Source organism: Dreissena polymorpha, chromosome 9 (genome assembly GCF_020536995.1).
Source record: "Dreissena polymorpha isolate Duluth1 chromosome 9, UMN_Dpol_1.0, whole genome shotgun sequence".
Taxonomy (NCBI): domain Eukaryota; kingdom Metazoa; phylum Mollusca; class Bivalvia; order Myida; family Dreissenidae; genus Dreissena; species Dreissena polymorpha.
The window spans coordinates 21,054,891-21,076,555 of record NC_068363.1 but is presented as its reverse complement, the minus strand read 5'-3'; the positions used below and the strand labels follow the sequence as shown (position 1 = coordinate 21,076,555).

The following is a 21,665-nucleotide window of genomic DNA, read 5'->3' as shown; positions in this document are numbered from 1 at the left end:
TGGGTTGACCGATACACGAACTTAACACAAACACGGTGGAAATTGACCGTCGCAAATTCCTTATTTTCTTCTTCAAAATAAGAAATCCACCAATTTGCGAGTCCCTGAGTCATTTTTGAACAAACACAAAGCAATTTAATGCCGAGGATTATAAATGAGCTGTGCTCTGTGAAAAGCGGGTTAAATGCATCATATGCGTAAAGTGTCGCCCATGATTAGCCTGTGTGGACTGAACAGGCTAATCTCTAACGACACTTTCTGCCTAAAGACGATTTTTGCTAACAAGAGATTATCTTGAAACGAAAAAAAATCATAAAAGCGGAGAGTGTCGTCTATGATTGCACAGGCTAAATTGGGACGACGATTTACGAACATGCAGTTAACCCCTTTTCTAAGAGCACGGCCAATTAATGATTTAACAAAACAAAGCAAACTCATGTTGTGAATTTTATTTACACAAGATAAATAGAGACCGCAAACGCAATGAAGTTGATGAAACAATGACAGTATTTTAATAGCACTTGTTTCTAAAACTATTTACTACTTCAAGACGTTCCGATGTAGATTGACTCTTACAGGCATTTTTATAACTGTTTAACTCACACATAGTAATATTAGACATTTTCAAAAACAACTGTTAATGGAACAAAATGAGAACAAAGTTGCTGACAACATACTTACAAAGTTTTCTCATTTGACGTGCTAGTAACACCAATATTTCCATCTTAGTTTGTGTTTAGCAGCTCAAAAAAAATACATTCTTTACTTGAAAACTCATTAGCAAATGTAACAAATCAGCCCCTTTTGTGATCACAGTGGATTGTTATAATTGACTTTTTAAACATATTCTACCTATTAAAATTCAGAAAGTTCCACTTTTTTAACCAGTTCAGAAATTTCTACTTTTTGAAACCATTTCAGATTGAGAAAGTTTTGCTTTTGGAAACCAATTCACAAAGTTCTACTTTTTAAACATACTCAGAAAAGTGACACTGTGTACTCATTAAAACAATTCAGAAAGGTCATTTTTTCCAACCAATCTAGACAGTTCATAAATAGGCCAGTCCGGTGATGTTATTTCTTCAGTTTTTCATCCTGGAATCTGTAATGAAGCTCTGCAGTGTCTGTTCTGGAGATGAACTCCCAGCCTGTCTCCTTCATGTGGTACACTGCAAAATGAAAGTCAGTTCAAAATAAAAGCCACATACTCGGAAAACTGGTCTTAATGCATGCGAAAACAGTGTAATGCCAGATTTGCAGTCCACACAAAATTATCAGGGACGCCACTTTCCGCTGTCATGGAATTTTTCCAGTACACATTAATTTTTTTTGCTAATTACCCAGTTTTTACCTAGAGGTTGTATTAGGCCACAAAAAATCGATTACAATGTAGATTTGCTTGTCCTTAATTCAACAAAGTGTGTTGTTTTTTGTGCATGTTTTGTCCTTTAGCCCAGCATCAGATCTTTAAAAAGCAGAGCTGTTCACAGCTCTTTTCATATTTGTTTAAAGCATTCTCTTGAAACAGAGTTCATGTTAAATGTCTTGTCACCTTTACCTGTGACTTCTTGTCTACTTCCGAAAAAAGTAATCACAATTTTTCAACCTCACTGTTGACTGTTGTACTGATGGCGAAAGCTTCACAAATACTCAGACAATAACCTCTGTAGATTTCGCCATCTGTTATCATGAAACCAACTTTCAGTTAACCACACCACCACTGTAAGCCATTTGCCCTGGTCGACATCCACTAGTCCCAGGGAAACAGGCAACCAGTATTTAATTCCCTGCAACTTACAGTTGAAAACATCGCCACTGTAAAGGTCTTGAAGGTGGAGTGGTAGATGGTGCGCTTGCCCAGATCCATTGCTTCCCCCACTGACAGGACCCATCTAATGTGTCTTGTTCTGATAAAACTGAGCTTAATGCATGTGCGTAAAGTGTGGTCCCAGATTAGCCTGTGCAGTCTGCACAGGCTAATCATGGACGACACTTTCCGCTTTAATGGTATTTTTCGTTTAAAAGAAGTCCCTTTTTACTGAAAATCTAGTTTAAGCGGAAAGTGTCGTCACTGATTAGCCTGTGCGGACTAATCTGGGACGGCACTTTACACACATGCATTAAGCCCAATTTTCTCAGAACAAGACACTTATGATCTATAGCCACCTCTATTATTACGAGCCGCTATCTGGGATAACTGGGCTTAATGTATGAGTGTAAAGTGTTGTCCCAGATAAGCAGTTGCACAGGCTAATCTGGGAGGACACTTTTTGCCTCAACTGGATTTTTCTTAATAGAGACTTCCTTCAAACAAAAAAACGGAAAGTGTCGTCCCTGATTAGCCTGCATTAAGCCCTGTTTTCCCAGAACAAAGCAATTATAAAACCAACTTACAGTTGACGACACCACCGCTGTAAGCGTCCCTGAAGGTGGCGTGGTAGATGGCACGCTGACCCAGATCCAGTGCCTCAGCCACTGGCAGGTCCCACCTGTAGCCGCTGTCCAGCACACCGTAGGCGTACACCGAGCCTGAGCCGACCGAGAACAAGTTGTTGGTGAGCCTCTCTCCATCACTGTCCACGTAGAACAGGCCTGGTCCCTACAAGTACATTTATGCATTGTAGCAGCATTTTTAAGCTCAAAATAGGGCTGAAATTCTACACAATTCCCAATCTAAAAAAATTCATATTTTCTCGGCCTTAAATTCCCAATTGAAGGTTTCCACACAAAAAAAAAACAACACCATTGTAATTAATTTATTTACAATATTTCAACATTTTGTTCATCTCCTGATTAAGCTATATTTGTTTAAGTTAAGTAAATCCTTCGAGGTAGGGAGGCGAATGTCATATACAACACAACATCTTATGGTAGTGGACATTTGCCGAAAGTTACTTCAAAATCCATCAATATGCCCAGTTTTGGCTGAGACAGGAAACTATGCACGGATGGACAGAAACAGAGAGACAGACAGGGAGTGCAACTGTTACAGACATAACAATGGTCAGCAGTTAAGTTTAAACATCTGACATAACCTGTAAAAACTTTATTTCAAAATTTACTTTTAACTTACGGACCTCAATATTAAACACTGTACATAATGATCTAAATAACTTTGAAAGAGGGTTACACAATCTTGCTACTTTTGTAACATATTATGCAAATAAGTTACATATTTGTGTTAGGCATAGTAAACATGTTATATTGCAAAATGGTTGTTTAGTTAAAAGGGCAGTCAACAAAGTATAATACTTCCTAAATATTCTAAATGTAAACAAAGCTGCATTTGTTGCTTAACACGTATGTCTTGTCTTTGTAAATACTCAATACAAAAATTATTTTTATAATAATACAAAATTTATCCAATGTATGACTTAATGTAAACGAAAAAAAAAAGTTGATTTTTTATAAATTTCTGTCTTAATAATGTCATCAATATTAATTACATCAGTGTCAGATGATGACTATGAATAGAAGGAATGTGCACAATTTAAAACATGTCAACATTTAGGGTGCATAATGTCAGTATGCCCCCTTAACATAACAAGAAACTGTCGGAGACAGGTGATGCTCCCCAAAGTTTTTTTTGTCACAATATTGCACTATTTATTCAGATTAAAGGAAACGTCTGGAGGGGCATAACTCTGGACAAAATAATACGATGGATGGTTTAGCAACTTAAAAATTTCAAACGGCCATAACTCATCTAACCAGATCCCACTAATAACATGCGCATCTCCTCAAGGTAGTTAAGCTTTCGATAAACAGTGTGCGAAATTCAGATTTTAAAGTAATTGCCCAAGTTCTTATACACATATATTAAAAGTAAAATTTCTTACTAGCCGGACTATATAATTTTTTTAATTCCCACTAGCCCGAATGGATTTTCACTAGCCAAAACCCTTCGGGCTAGTGCGAATTTCGCACACTGGATAAAGCATTATTCCAGTCAGTAGTTGGGGAGAAATAGCCCGGACAAGAATATGTACTATATGTACAGTTTATAGAAAATTTCAAAGGGCCATAACTCTGTGAAAAATCATCCGACCATAACCGGCTGATAATATGCACATCTCCTGTTGGTAGTGAAGCTTCCCATAAAGTTTCATTGAATTCCCGTGATAAGTTGCTGAGAAGTAGCTCAGACAAGAATTGCACAATATGTACAATAGAAAATTTCAAAGGGCCATAACTCTGTGAAAAATCATCCGACCATGACCGGCTGATAATATGCACATCTCCTGTTGGTAGTGAAGCTTCCCATATAGTTTCATTGAATTCCGGTCATTAGTTGCTGAGAAAAAGCCCGGACAAGAATTGCACTATATGTGCAGTTAATGGAAATTTCAAAGGGCCATAACTCTGTGAAAAATCATCCGACCAGAACTGGCTGATAATATGCACATCTCCTCTTGGTAGTGAAGCTTCCCATAAAGTTTAATTGAATTCTGGTCATTTGTTGCTGAGAAAAAGACCGGACAAAAATTGCGCACGAACGGACGGATGGACACACGGACAGACGAAGCGGCGACTATATGCTCCCCCCCCCCCCCCCCAATTTTTTTTTGGGGGGGGGGGGCATAATAAACACTATGAAGGACTCTTACCTTTTTGTCCCATCCTGCAATCATTGTTCCCTGTGAATGAAGAAAAAATTTCAGTTAGTAAAAGGTTTGTTTGGTAAAATTCTGGATTTTTTTTAGCCCTTTCACAAAATCGCAAAAGGAATATAATCCAGAATGACCCCAAAAACATCCCCTCCAGATTGAATTTTTCCAAGTTTTTTTACGTTAATTTTTTTTCCCTCAACATTTTGTACATTTCTCTATTCAGCTCTTTAATATCTTTATGTTTAGCATTTTCTGTCTTAATTGATAAATAATTATTCAAAAGTTATAGATCAAGCCCTAATAGTTTTTTGCCAAAGTTAATTGATGCTAAAATTCTTAGTTTCACAGGTATAGGGTCGCAATCACTGAACAATTATTAGATTTAAGTTTACATTAGTAGCATATTCTTTAAATTGGAAAATTCAAGAATTGCTTTAATTTTGAGTCAAACTTGACATTAACTCTTTCAGTGCGGGAACCGAATTTTAAAGGCCTTTGCAAACAGTTTAGATCCAGATGAGACGCCACAGAACGTGGCGTCTCATCTGGATCTAATCTGTTTGCTATTCTGATAGTATTCTTTGAAAAAAATCGAAGAAAATGCTAATTTTAGAAATACAACAGACGACATTTTAGCAGACGACAAATTTCCCAGCATGCAAAGGGTTAACTGCCTCTATCTACACCATCCTTCATGTACAGGGCTTACTCTGCAATTCCCCAAATTAGCTAATGGCTACAATTAAGGAAATTTAGCTTCACAAAATTCCATTTGGCAATAAGGTTTTCTACATTTTCACCCATATAATATCCAAAATAATAAGAATTCAGACATAAAAAGGTCATTTTGGCTACAGAAAATTTTGAGCCAGAGAGAGAGCTCTGATGTAGACCATTATTTTCAGGACATACCGGTAATCTCCAGTGGTAGCCTGTATTTATTTGAATGGACGTATTTTACTTGTAATTACATCGATTTTTAATTCTTAAGTCTAAGAAAGTCTAAGAATGGGTTGGTGAAGATGCCAGGCCAATTTCACATTCCCAAAATGGTGTAAGAGACCTACCATAGACAGCCCCATGCCTTTGTAGTTGTAGACCATGTTGGCTACTTACCATAGACAGCCCCATGCCTTTGTAGTTGTAGACCATGTTGGCTACTTACCATAGACAGCCCCATGCCTTTGTAGTTGTAGACCATGTTAGCTACTTACCATAGACAGCCCAATGCCTTTGTAGTTGTAGACCATGTTGGCTACTTACCATAGACAGCCCCATGCCTTTGTAGTTGTAGACCATGTTGGCTACTTACCATAGACAGCCCCATGCCTTTGTAGTTGTAGACCATGTTGGCTACTTACCATAGACAGCCCCATGCCTTTGTAGTTGTAGACCATGTTGGCTACTTACCATAGACAGCCCCATGCCTTTGTAGTTGTAGACCATGTTGGCGAGCAGTTTTGAGGCAGCTGCCACAGAAATCCTCTCCTTGTTACGCAGTTCATAGATCCTGTGTCAGAGGAGAAAGCATGGGGTAAAATAGGCTGCTTATGAATTAGTGCGGTCGGTCAGGAGCTGCTCTGTAAGCCAATAAGACCTGACATTTCAATAGGTTTTTAAAACCAGGGCGCCGTTTCATAAACGATCGTACAACAATTTTAACTTACGAGAGAATTTTGTAATCATAATAAGTAGACGAACTAGCTCGCCATGCTCGTCATGATTAATGAGTACTGAAAAATTTATAATCATATGATATGGACCTTAGAAATTATGTTTCTTTGAAAAATGTATCGTATCGTAAATATGTACTACGATGTTAATTGAAGAGGTCTCCAGGAGTCTAATGACCTGTGATTTAAATCTGTAGGGGTCTGATGTAATTTTAAAGCGGGTATATACGATCTTGTCAAATATTTGTTAATAAATATAAAATGTGTAAAAAACTTGTTATACATATATTTCAATATAAACTAAAATAAAAGTAAAGAAGAACATGTGTCGAAAAAATGCTAAATAAGCCAGATATTTAATTCTGAAATCGAAAAAGGCTGTACAGCCAAATTCGCCAGCATGTATATCATGCATGTACGATGTGAATCTAAATTTAGTTTAACGGTTCATTTGAAATTCCTGCAGCTATATCGATTCATACGACACACGAACACTTACTAAAAAGACGAATGCATCGGTTATTGTAGGAAAATAATTACGAATTATCTTCGTCACAACCGGCTCGGGGCGCTAATTTGTATTTGCTGTATTTTATGAAATTCGTCTTAAATGTATCATTTTTCTTGCATATTGTGTGTTATTATAACATATTTGTATCAATATTTTACAATTCAGCACATATAAAAATCGTATATACCCGCTTTAAGAGGTCTTAATACTGAAGCAACAAGTTATTATGTTTGTGCACACTACATTGTGTAGTTAAATTCTTAGTTAATGTTTCTTAGTATACATTTTTAGTTCCACTATGCAATTTTATACATTTTATATTAAATAAAATACATATTTCATTTAGAATGTGGTTAAATGATCTGCGTTATGAGAATATGGGTATTGTGCATTAGTGCAGTCTGGTCAGGAACTTCTCTTCACACCAAAAAGACTGTTGGGAATTTAGCGCGCCGTCGTGTGACGCCACCGAATAACGTCATATACATGCACGTCATCTTGTTATTGTTGTTTCAGTTAATATATTGTTATGATTGAGAAAGGACGACATTAAAATGTAAAACACAACGCTATACTTATTTATTCAATTCAAGTAGACAAAGACCACTACATCTTGCTGTGACTAAAGTGAACCGGATGGCCCCAGACAAGAATGCACTAATGCAAGGGCAGGTCTGGAATTAGTGCGGTCTGGTCAGGAGCGACTCTTTATGCCAATAAGACCACTAAATCTTGCTTAAGTATCTTTAAAGGATTTGCAGGAAATACCAAGAAAATGCCATTATTGTACTGAAATAATCATACATGTTGGTGACCATATGTGTGCACCTTTTTGCATACAAATACTTCTGTTGATAATTCTTTAAAAAAAAGAAGATTGTTTCGATTGTCCAGGCAACAAGCTAAAATGGACGAACACTGGACTATCAATCTCAGGTTTTGTGAGTTTGAATCAAAAAACAGATACATAACTTTTGTGATAATTGACATGAATCATTTCTCCTTTTCTAGACTACAGACTTTGTGAAACTTCAGATGAACCTGTGAGACACCTGGTCTGATCAGTATGAATCTTGTGAGACTTCAGATGAACCTGTGAGACACCTGGTCTGATAAGTATGAATCTTGTCAGACTTTTGGTAAATATGTCAGTCACCTATGATTGTTATTTGTGATTGTTTAAATTTCTTTTCAATCATTGTGCGTGACTGTTCCAAAAGTCAGACATTGTTATTTGTGATTGTTTAAATTTCTTTTCAATCATTGTGCGTGACTGTGCCAAAAGTCAGACATTGTTATTTGTCATTGTTTAAATTTCTTTTCAATCATTGTGCGTGACTGTGCCAAAAGTCAGACATTGTTATTTGTGATTGTTTAAATTTCTTTTCAATCATTGTGCGTGACTGTGCCAAAAGTCAGACATTGTTATTTGTGATTGTTTAAATTTCTTTTCAATCATTGTGTGTGACTGCCAAAAGTCAGTTATTGTTATTTGTCATTATTCACTCTATTTTTTATTCCAGTAGGTGCACAGTGTTTTTTTTCACCATGTTGGGAATGGGGTCAGGTCCCCTTTGATTGGAAAATATTGCGTACTTTTGCCTAAAATTGGGAAATTAATGTTGTTCTTTCTATGCTTACAAATACATTAAAATTGATAATAAAAGTGATTTTAATGTTATATTTTCTAAGGTTCAACTAATAGAGCTAGATTTGGAGATAATTCGACATGTTTAGGTCCCATTGGGAATTTTTTAAATACTTTTTTTCCCTTGGGAATGGGTTCCTCTACCGGACCCAAATTTGAACGAAAAAAAACAACACTGGTGCATTTCCAGCTTACCCAGGCACTGCCCAACCTGATATGACTTTATCCCTTTCAGTGCGGGAACCGAATTTTGAAGGCCTTTGCAAACAGTTTGGATCCAGATGAGACGCCACAGAACGTGGCGTCTCATCAGGATCCAAACTGTTGCTATTCTGATAATATTCTTTGAAAAAAAATCGAATAAAATGCTTATTTTAGAAATTCAGCAGACGACATTTTAGCAGATGACAAATTTCCCAGCATGCAAAGGGTTATATTTGATCCCTGCTCTGGAAAAGTGGGGCTAAATGTAAGTATGTAGTGTCGTCTCAGAATAGCCTGTGTAGTCTACACAGGACAACACTTTCTACTTATACAGAATTTTATGTTAAACAGAAAGTATTTTCTAAATACAAATCCAGTATAGGCGGAAAGCATCGTCCCCGAATATCCGGTGCAGACTGCACAAGGTAATCTAAGATGACACTTTACGCACATGCACAGCGATTTTTTTCCTTCTTTATAAAGTACCGGTAAACGGCACTTTCCCAATTACAAAAAAACTACAAATTTACCAATTGCTGGCCCAAATATTCCCAATTTAAAGTAAAAACAAATTTTTTTTTATATTTTTTTTTGGAAAATGCAACATTTTGTTAGTTTCCCTGTGCAGCTCTATGATTTGAACCTATGTAAATATAATATTGACAGCTTGAAAACACTTAGAATCAATTTTAAAGTATTTGGGAGCATAAAATCAAATACACCAATTTCCCAATTTGAGGGTTTCACGACTCAATTTTTACCAATTGGACCGGTACGGGTACTTTTCTCTATTGGACAAAAAAATCGCTGATGCATTAGGCCCAGTCTACCCAGAGCGAGAGTACTTTACCTGCACTGTTTAGCAAGAACTACTTTACCTGCACTGTTTAGCAAGAACTACTTTACCTGCACTGTTTAGCAAGAACTACTTTACCTGCACTGTTTAGCAAGAACTACTTTACCTGCACTGTTTAGCAAGAACTACTTTACCTGCACTGTTTAGCTAGAACTCTTTCCCAGTAGGAGCAGTCTGCAGCACCACCTGCCATGGTTCCCAGCAGATAGGGATTGATTTCTATCACTTTCTTCACAGTCTGAGAGGCTGGAAACCACATAATAAAAATTATAGAACAAGACTATTGCCAAACAATATATGTCCCCTACCGGCTCCACCATTTTCAGAAATTCCACCATTTTCAGATTTTTTTAAATATAAATTTTGTTGCCATAGCAACCATATTTTTTGACGTAGGAACAAAATGAAATGACATGCATAATGTCCATATTGCCATCTATCCACGTTTCAAGGTTCATTAAAAAATATGAAAAACTTTTAAAGTTATCGCAGGATCCAGAAAACCACAATTTTCAGCAGTAATTCTAGTGTATTTGTTGCTATAGCAACCAGATTTTTTGATGTAGGAACAAAATGAAATGACGTGCATATTGTCCACATTGCCATCTATCCATGTTTCAAGTTTCATGAAAAAATATGAAGAACTTTTAAAGTTATCACAGGATTCAGAAAAGTGTGACAGACAGACTCACAGACAGATGCACAGAGTGCAAACCGTAAGTCCCCTCCCGAGTAACCGGTAGGGGACAATAAATATAGCCAGGTTCCCAGTAGATAAGGGTTGATCTCTATAATTTTGTACAGTCTGAGAAGCTGGAAACCAGAAGAGTATGAAAATTATAGCATAAATATAGTAATATTTAAATACAGTCCAACCTGCCTTGAGCGACCGCCTGTGAATAGCGACCAGTTGTCAATAACGACCACATTGATTTATATAACTGGTTACTAAATTTTTTAAATGTAGAACACTGAAGGCAGATAATACGAAGGACTCAACAGTGAAAAAATTGCAAAAATAATTGCATAAAAACGTGGATTCCTCATACCGATATAAGGTCCTGCAGTAGCCCTTGAATCTACAGCCACCACAACTCCATGCTGAAACTTGAAGGCCAGGGTGGTGGTACCATGGTCAAAGTGGATCTTCACTTTACTGTCTTTGTCTTGAAACTGCTGGAGATTCTCTACAGGCTGAAAACAAACTTACTGTTACATTTCAATGACAGCGATTTTTTTCTTTCTTTATAAAGTATCGGGAAATGACACTTTCCAAATAGCAAAAAACTACAAATTGCCAATTGCTGTGAAAAAAAATTCCCAATTGAAGGTTTAAACAAATAATTTAAAACATAAATCTTAATAATAGTTTTTTTTAGTTAGTTTCCCTATGCAGCTCTATGACTTGAACCTAAGTAAATATAATATTGACAACTTGACAATTCTTAGTAATATTAGTTATCAATTTTAAAGTATTTGGGAGCAAAAAACACACTAATTCCCCAATCTGCACACTGACTTCACGCCGCAAATTGTACAAATTTCTTTTTCTTAATCACACATTTTCCCCAATATAGCTGGTACTGGTACTTTTCCCTATAGGGCTAAAAAATTGCTGAATGAAGCTTTTCCATACAAAACTGTTGAATAAGTATCCGCAGCGTATTTTTTCACCATTTTGGGAATGGGACCGGGTCCCATTTGATTGGGAAAATTCACGGCGTTTTGACTAACATTGGGAAATTAGTATTGTGTTGTTTTGCTAAAAAATGCTTCAAAATTGAGGATACAAGTGTGTCCAGTATTATATTTACTAAGGTTGAACTTATATAAATGGGAGATGAACGATTACCTGACCCAATTTTGACTGAAAAAAAAACACTGATCCGAGAATGGAATTTTAGGGATCCAACAGACTTTTGTTTGTGGATGCATACATGTTAAGGTGTTTATACCTCAAGTAGTATAAGAGTACCTTTGTGCTTGATAAAACATGAATGCAATGAGCTTTTATGCCATACAAATAAATATTTTGATAGCAATTAATTGTCATAAACACAATCATTTTAATTCATGATCAAATCCCTAATTTGCTAATAAATCACAGATAAGGTGTTAACAACAACACTGGTACATCCTCTATTGTTAATTATTGTGGCCAATAAAGAGGTCAGCTATGGTAAGTCTGTTAATGTAAGTTTGAACAAAACAGAGCTTGCATGGTTTATTTTTAAGTTAACAATAGCCAACGTTTTTTTTGTTAATATTGTAGTAAAAGTAAGGTCACTTCCAACAGCCTTGCTGTTGGGCTAGCTCTTGAGGAACGTGGTTAAAGTGTCTGACTACCACTCTGGAGGTCGTGGGTTCAATCCGGCCCGAGCTCAGTATTTTCACATTAATGGCTACGAGGTAAAAAGGTACTGTGAATGCAGGAGTCGGTCTGAGCTGTTTTGGTTTCTGGTAGGGCCATACGGAAGCAAGACATGCTGTAGCGGGCGTGTCTGGGCCTTGAAACATTAAAAGGGGGAGGAGTGTAGTAAAATTAAGGTCACTTCCAACAGCCTTGATGTTGGGCTAGCTCTTTAGCGACGTGGTTAAAGTGTCTGACTACCACTCTGGAGGTCGTGGGTTCAATCCCCGGCTTGAGCTCAGTATTTTCACATTAATATCATGACGTATTGTCTTCTAGTGGGACAAACAGCTCAAAAGTGGGACTGTCCAGCTGAAATTGGAATGCATGGCATTGGTCCCATCCTTTTAAATAGACAGTTTACCTGAGCCTTTTCTTAGACTTTGATAGCTCAGGGTCGATGGCATGTGCTTTTAATGCCAAATAGGTCAAATTAATGTCCCGAAGCAATTGCACTTTACCGGTATGTCAAAAGGAACAGAAAAGCGTACCCTAACCCTCAACATCTGATAATCCTTTTTATCCTATATATTTTCTTAGTATCGGGGGCTACCGCCCCAAACTTCCGATCTGTAGATAGTGGTTAACAACTGCGTTCTGGTAAATTGCAATCTCGCCAATGTCTCTTAGTCTAAGATACATTTAATTTTAAATGTAATTTCCATCCTTTTATTATTCATACATGCCATACGTCCCGGATTGTCCGGGACAGTCCCGGAAATGAAGAACTTGTCCCGCTGTCCCGGAAATCTGTCAAATGTCCCGGAATTTACAAAATCCATATATACATGTACCTTATCTTAGGCTTAACTGCATCTTGAATCTGTGTATATCTGCAGCGTCTCCATGACAATGCCTACCCGAATAGGCAGACTACGCTACGTGTCAAACTCGATCAATTAACAGGGGTCCTGTTATCATCTCGATTGTCTCACGTTCGAGGTCAAACCGAAAAGGCGGCATTGTTTAATGTGGTTGTTAATTGACTTTAATATACCACGTCATTATTACCCGCTGCGTAAGGGCAAAGGATAGTTGTTCACACATCTGAAGTCCAACATTGCTGAGTAAACAATTAAAAGGAGTTTATGTTCGCACGTTACTGTTTTGTTGTATTTGTTTGATTGGGATTGGTTGTATGTATTGTGAATTGATTTGAGTTGACGATATAACGGTACTGTATTGTTGTATTTTATATTATATAAATGTTATAAATGAATAAAGGCGTATCAACAACTACGCGTTACACACCGGTCTTAATAACAATAACGCAGTGACGTCACCATCTACGTTTAGAACGCTTACACTGAAAACACGTGGCTTGTATCTAGTAACGGAAGTAGTAATGTTTAATTTGACGTTAATAGATCAAGTGTATTTCGTATAGGCTTTCGAACTTTTGCAATTAACGATGCGAAACAAAAAAAAAACGTACCCAAAATGCATATGTCTATATATATCGCTACATTTTATACATGTCCCGGAAAATCGGCAAAAGTCCCGGACATTTTAACTCAATGTCCCGGAATTGGTCTGAAAAATTATGGCATGTATGTATTATTTAAACAAAAAAATAAATTCCAGGGTCTTCCCCAGGCCATTTAAGCGCCCCTTGCCGGGGCGCTTCAATTTCGAATTCAGAGTCCCCGGGGCGCTTGAAATTTTCCTATCAGTGTATTCTTCATTAAAAGAAAGTGGAGATTGTCCAAAAAAATCAAGGTTTCCCTATCAGTGTATCAATATTCCCTGTTTTAAAAGAGCACTCGGTACCTACTTTCACAAGTAATCGCCATAAACACCACATGGGGTAATCTATTATTTTAATTTAATTTAATTTATTATTAAAGTTATTAAAAGCTGTTTGGATTATGAAGCATATTTAGACTTAGTTCCCAGACGTTTGCGATTATTTTTTGTAAGATTAAGAGTCTCTGCGCATCCGTTGAGAATCCAAACGGGCAGATACGCCCAAAATAACATACCACGAAATGAGCGTTATTGTTTATGTTGTAATGACTTGGATTTAGAGGATGAATACCATTTTATATGTATATGCCGTTGTTACACGGATTTAAGAAAAAAATATTTAAACCGTATATTTTATATTAACCCATCAGTATATAAATTCCAAAAGTTATTTATTTCCTGTGATAAATCAGTTATTTTCAATGTATGTAAATATATCAAAGAAGCTCTTGTTATTAGAAATACGATTTTAAATAATACTGTTTAATACAATTTATTACCGCCTTGATAGTTTATAAGTATTTGTACTCGTTAATGTGTATTTTATGTTATTTAATATTGTGTTGTTATACCTAGTTACGTGACAGAAAAAATGTATATACTTTAGTATGAAGACCATGTACTTGTGTATAAGTCGGAATAAACTGTCTGTCTGTCTGGTAATGGATAATCCACTGATAAGAGAATAGCATGACGCGCGTATCGATTATTGTAGCCACATTACACGGTCATCTAAATGCTGACAAGGATGTATCTGGTAACTTTCCAGTCGTCAAACTGTGAAGTTCATCGTCAAATCGGTTACGCGAATGCTTATGAGGGCGGGGTTAACTATCGACCATTATTTTTGATTGACGTCGGGCATGAAGTAAGAGTTAATCGCAGCTTGATTAGCAAGAAGTTGTACCATTTGAGTAATATAAATCCGGTAATTAGTACAGTACAGAACATTAAAGACGGTTTCGGGCATCATCATCACACCTTTTTACTGTAAACAAGTGTTACCAATGACTCATAATTAATACGACAAACTAATTGCAAGTGGTAAACAATTAATTATTATAGCGAGTAAGTTGTGCAAATGACTCCCGGTTACAATTATGTGATAACAATTTATTTAATCCCAGTACATGTATATTTCAACATGTCCATTTAAAGAACTGATTCACCTCGTTTTTCTGACATTTATTCGACACGTTATGCGATTTAACAAATTTTCGTTGAATTAATTACGCACACTTGTAAATGTTTCGTCCGATAATCGATAGTTAGAAGACTGATGATGGCAACCGGCCGTGATCCTCGTGGACAACGTGAATTTCATGCATAATTCCGTCAAAACATTTATTCGCCTCGTAAAGTGTTTAAACAAATTATCGTTGAATTTATAACGCAACGGTTAATATTTGTTGAAATCTCAAATGGGAATAATTAAATTTGTAATCCGAAACCCATTCCCGTAAGTCAATGTTAACGCGTTTATAATCCGAAACACACTTCCGAATGTAAATGTTACCGCAACGTTAAATATTTTTGCTTCAAATTAGCAGTGCAAATTAATTTTGTGTCGAATCTTTTTCTCAATTAAAAAGAGCGCGAAAATTATGCAGCATGTACAACGTCGCGTCTATTGCATACAAATGGCGTGTATTGAGCGTTTTAACAAGCACACAACAGGTCAGGGGATTGACGCATATTCAGAGGCATATTCAGAGGCAATATTTCATCAAATCTATAAATAGTCACTTAAAAAATGGCAAGGTTTGTGTTAAAGAAATAACTGAAAGCTTTTATCGTAAATATTTACCAGAAAGAGATTGATAACAACGGAATAAACGGGATTATCGGGTAACAAATAGAAACTTGAAAAATAGTAAGTATACAGTAATAGAGTCGGGTTAAAACGGATGTATTGGGGAATCGTTCGAGTAGGGATTTTACTATCTGTGCGGAAAAGTTTTAAAACAATTAAACAATATAAAAAAATATATTTTTAAATGACTGGGGGATTTTTTTTAAGAGTCATAGCGCACCAAATGACGTCTTTTGACGCTGTTTTTCTTTGAGTTATAACGCACCACAGAACGTGAATTGACACGTTAAATAAATAAAAAATCAACGTAGGGAGGGGACACCCCTCCCGAACTCACCCCCGATCGGCCCCGGGGCACCTGAAAAAATTCCTGGGGAAGGCACTGAAATTCTAATTGATATATTTGTTAGTGTACGTAATCGAATTCATATGATTTTATTTTATTATTATTAATTTATCACCAAGTTCTTGTATTGTTAATACATTGCAACTAAATACTAACGATCACCAACACCGGTATCATTACCCCACCCACTATTTTACGGTGTGATTTGCATTTTTTTGAAAGTGAAACCGTCAAAAAGTATACGCTTACATCAAAGTTATACGGCATAGAAAACTGAGTTGATGCTACTTCTACATCTCTGAATAGTTCGTTAGGCCCGGCAATGTGTCGACCTGCGAAAAGACTAGACTGAAACGAGTGATCACGAAATCCACAAACATCGGCCAGCGCCATTTTGTTAAGTTTTGTGCTCTTAAAGTCAAAACGGCCTCTTTAAAACCGGTGCCTTTGAAAGATGTTGTAGCTTTTATATAGCACTTTTTGTGCATAAATGAGTATTTTGAAATAGTTTTATAAAATGCATATTCGGAACGGTACTATACTATTTTAAACAGTCACCATGCAGTTGTTTACCAAGTTTGATAATTATCACATGTAATTTTCAAGTAATGAAAAGTCACTGTTTACCTAAATCTACGTTATGACTCACCAGACTTTTGTTGATTGCTGTACTTGTCCAAATCCCCCGGGCCTGGGTGATACTCTTTCATTCAGGTGTTGTCCTATCCATAATAGGTGGAGTACAGGTGGTTCCTTCTTCTTCCATGGGTAATATTCCCATTCATAATGCCTGCGTAATTTAAAATCTATACGCAGGCATTTGACACAGAAGTCAGCGGAGGTGTTAGTGCATGGTCTTGTACACTCCCATATTGACTTTTGCAATGGTTTATTCACCGATCTACCAGCTTACCAAATTCAAAAGCTTCAAGGGACTCAAAATCATGCCACAAGAGTGGTCCTGAATGCGTCATTTGATCAACCAAGTACTGAACTCTTGAAACAACTCCACTGGCTACCAGTAAAAGCTAGTATCATGTACAAAGTCCTGGTTATGGTCTTTCGTGTTGTCCATGGTTATGCTCCTGGTTACTTGCAAGAAATGTTTGTCCCAGCAAGCAGTCGGTATAGACTTCGATCACAAAGTGACTGTAATCTTGTCATTCCCAGGAGGCGAACTAAGATGGCGGATAGATCTTCAGCTGTTGTTGGCCCGAAGTGGTGGAACAATCTAACAAGCCACTTAAAAATCATTGACAATGAGGGCTGTTTTAGATCAAGACATAAAACTCATTTGTTCAATCTATTTCACGGATAACCAATGTGCAGTGTTTGTGAAGCGCAATAGAATATTTTTTTAATATTTTTGCGCTATATAAGTGACATGTATTTGTATTTCATTCATTCATATTTGACGAATTGCACATGAACAAGACGATGTATTACTACTCAGTAGACAAAAGTAGTTCGTCTACCTGCCATTTTACATTCGCAGGCATTACGGGTAATGCTGTATAATTGAACCGTTATTCACTTTCAATATGCATTTCAAACATCGTAATCATTTCATTTTGCGAGGAATTAAAAGCAGACTGACATTTAACCTCTAGTCAAATAAATACATCACATTACCCTTTATAAGTATACAATACAAAGTGTACTCAGTTAATTATTGAAAATCGCAGGATCCATTTGTATCCTCAAGTTATTTCAGTTTTATTGATAGGCAGACAGATGCACAGATGAGCAGAGGAATGAACTGACACACCGATATATGGCTAACCTATACAACTAAATGTATGCCGAATTTCAAAGTCATATCCTAGATGATCTGTTTGAGTAATAACAATATTTAAATAAGTTTTCTTTTAAGTAACAGTGACGAGTCCATTGACATTCAGTGAAAAAAGGATCGCGCATAGCACTCTTATTTCTTCAGAATATCAAGTTTTATAAAAAGTTACCAAGTTTTATTTTAAGCTTACCGGTGGTTTATAGAGAAATGTCAGTAAATTAAAACTGATAATTTCACTGTTTCAAACAGTGAAAATTAACAGTGAAAATTATCGTTTACTGTGAAATGAACGTCATTTTTTACGAAATGACGTCATTATATCGGCCAAATTCTTAAGTTAAACTCTTTAACAATGTATATGAACTGTGAAAATATTCGAAAATTAAAACGAAAATTGGTTGCATTCGATCTAATATCGATTTTAATTCACTCTTGATCATAGAAAATATATTATTTTCACCCGTGAAAATATTTTTTTCCATGCTCACTCTTTAATTAAAATCGATAATCCACCGAATCGGAAAAATATTCTCTATTTTATATGAAAACGTTCTCGTACCAGATATTAATAAGAAAAACAAAATCATAGTTTGATGCAAGACAAATGCGTTTGTTGCACGGCGACCGTGCGGCGTTATGTGCAGTGAATACACGACCAATTGTATGTGCAAGGGTTGAGTACATATTGCAATTTGTCATGTTGTGCCAATAGGTTGCTTAATTTTGCGCAACGAGTCAGCAATCGGGCGCTGGGATCTGAGTCACGTGACAGATAATGTCATCCGCGCCTAGCGTCCTTTCGCAGACAAAGGAAAGCGCTCTTCTCGCAGTCTTAGAGAACGCTGTTAGCAGAAAGTTGCTTGTAAAAATATCGTACCTCCATTCCGCCTCCGCTATATATTTATATATACACATATTTTTTTCATTCATGTTGCCTTCTATGTGTTCTTTTGACTTAGGCCTTTAACATTGTCATGCAGATTTATACAGTTATATTTCTCTTTATTTTGCCTATCATGTTTTCCTGCCTTCTCATGTATGTTTTATGTATGCCTTTTATTATGTACCTTCATGTATGTTTTCTTTGCGTTTACATGTAATAAGGCGGGTTTTCTTGCTTGCCCAGCAGGGTAGAAGGGAAATTAAGTTGTTTTTGTTAAAGTTTACGACATTTTGCAATAAATGTCCAATTCACTCAGATTGGTTTTCTTCGTCACTCAGTCCTAATCCCCTGGTGGTGAAAGTCACTATGTTAGTGGAAAGGCGATTCATAAAAGTGCTATATAAATGTTGGAATGCACAATCTTTGATAAGTATTGCCTGGAATAATGTCAAAGCCTTAAAATTGTTAATACGAGAAAGTTATTCCTAATTACGAGATAGCAAGTCGTTATTAACTTAGTAGTAGTTACGAGATAAAGTCGAAATTACAAGATAAACAGTCATAATTACGACATAAATAGAAGTACTAAAGAGAAACAAAGTCGTTATTAGGAGATAAAACGTTCTAAACTACAACACAAAAAGCCGTAACTGCGATATTAAGTATTCAAAATGAATTCTTATGTGTTTTTTTTTAATTTACACATGGCACGTATGATCAATATCCTTGTGCATCAACGTATACTAATTGCATTTATGACGTGGGTTCAACTATCTCTAATTATAATAGCATAATTTCAATACGTAACAATAGTTAAAGGTACCGTCAACCACGACGACGAAAAAATAAAAGTTGTAAAATACGGTATTTTTTTTACAATTATTACTTTATATTGATTAAAATATCACGACTGGTATATTACATTACTTGAAAAAAGTTAATATTTTCAGAATATTCGGTAATAAAATTTCGCGATTTAAAATCGAAAGAACATTGCAAAAGTAGTTGACATAACGATATACACACTATAAATAATGCCATAAGATTGATAATTTTATATATATAATATACACAATTCACTACGCATGCACAATTTGCATTCCTGTGTTTACCACGTGACGACGATGATCAATCTACTGGCGTTACCTGGTAGTTACCTGGTACCGGTACCCAGTAAAATGTATTACCGAATATACTTAAAATATGAAAACTTAACAACTTTTTTCAAGTGATGTAATATACCAGTCGTGATATTTTAATTAATATTAACTAATAATTGTAAAAATACGCTATTTTACAACTTTTCTTTTTTCGTCATTCGTGGTTGACGGTACCTTTAATATTTTGTAATGTCACCAATTCATCATCATCATCATCATCATCATCATCCTCATCATCATCATCATCATCATCATCATCATCATCATCATCATCATCATCATCATCATCATCATCATCATCACCATCATCATCATCATCATCATCATCATCATCATCATCATCATCATCATCATCATCATCATCATCATCATCATCATCATTATCATCATAATCATCATTCCTTTGACCGGTCTGGCCGTTGGATGGAAATGAGGGAATATTATACAGAAATCCCCATCCAGTCAGGTATGTTGTGTGCTCTTTAGAGTAATTTCGCTTTTGTCTTTTGACGGTCGCCAGTAGGGGTTCTTTTGAGCCAACAAGTGGTGCAGTCATGTTCCTGACGTATTCGTTGGTCTTGTGTTCCGTGTATGAGATGCGGAACAATTTTTGGAGACAGTTGTGTTCAAATGCATGTATCCTACGTTCTGTGTCAGCGTGAGGCGTCCAGGTCTCGCAGCCGTATGATGAAGACTACCAGTGACTTGTAGAGCCTGCACTTGGTAGGGAAGCTGATGGGACTGCTTGTCCACATCCATTTGATCATACATACAATTTCATTTAAGATAATTATAAGGCACATGTAATAATTCATAGAATATTAATGCAAAAGCATTCAAAGCATAATACAAGCATTATATAATATGTAAATAACAATTTAAGCTGAAAATAAATATTAAATATGTAAATAAACAAGTAATTTCATATTTGCAAAGCAATATACAAACATAGACACAAAGCAAGTTAATAAGCAATAACAAATTATCAATTCTCTTATCTCACAATGACCTATTATATAAAATGATTTTCACAAAACTACTTTTATTTGGGAGGGTGGGACTGGGAAATTCAAATTTTTTAACGCTGTGTGTTCAACGCTTACAAAAAAAGTATGAACTATTTTTCGAAAACCCGTGCGCTTGAGTTAGCAATTCGACCAATCATAGCAAAGTAGAAAGTTAACATCGCTCAGTGATCTATTTTTAGAAAGGTATAGTGACAGCTTGTAAACAGAATAAACTTGCGTCATAAATTAAACATTTTAATTCAATATTAAAATTAGCCAATTTCTTTCCTTAAGTTTTCATCAGTGAGAAATTATATAAAGAAATAACTACAATGCATGACAAATTCAATAACAGTTAAATTTGTATTGTTCTTGTAACACAGCGAAATTAATTCAAATACTATCATTATCGAATTTCCAATTCGAACAAGAAGTAATGTAAATCAAATAGATAATTTGATCATACATACAATTTTATTTAAGACAATTATAAGTCACATGTAATAATTCATAGAATATTCATGCAAAAGCCAACATAATGCCAAACACAAACAAACAATACAAGAAAAGCAACACAATCAAGCAAAAGCGACATAATAAGCGTGCCCATTCATTTACTGAAATAATATAAAGCGTGCAAACTAAAGCAACAATGACAGACAACATATTAAACTGATCATATATAAACATCTAACGACAACATGCATTTTCTTACCTACTGCCTTTATATGACTGCATAATGAATCAGTCTATTCTGATTTCTGTGAATTTTTATTTATTTACATATACGTGTATACACTATTCAACATGTTATTATATATGTTCAGATATGAATTCAGCAATTTCAACTTTATCTTCTAAAGACACATGCAGATATTTCTTATAAGCGTCTGATGACCAGTCACCTAAAAGCTGAATTTTATCAGCGGATACGTTTAATCTAAATGCAAAGGAAGCCATGCCCCTTCTAAAAGAGCGAGTAGAATAAGAATTTGGATCTACA

General features: G+C 35.8%; 2 protein-coding genes across 4 annotated transcripts in view; both read right to left on the bottom strand.

Moving 5' to 3' along the window:
- Positions 1–21,665, bottom strand: part of LOC127846695 (NLR family CARD domain-containing protein 4-like) — a 755,110-nt gene that overhangs the window by 419,240 nt on the left and 314,205 nt on the right. The gene's annotated exons all lie outside the window — the stretch shown is intronic.
- LOC127846716 (proteasome subunit beta type-5-like) lies at positions 435–16,238 on the bottom strand. Its single transcript, XM_052378218.1, has 7 exons — positions 16,067–16,238; positions 10,552–10,696; positions 9,637–9,748; positions 6,021–6,120; positions 4,608–4,637; positions 2,395–2,599; positions 435–1,169 (listed from the first exon to the last, which is right to left on the bottom strand). The coding sequence occupies exons 1-7, from the start codon at positions 16,208–16,210 to the stop codon at positions 1,075–1,077; spliced, it is 831 nt and encodes a 276-aa protein (XP_052234178.1). The 5' UTR covers positions 16,211–16,238; the 3' UTR covers positions 435–1,074.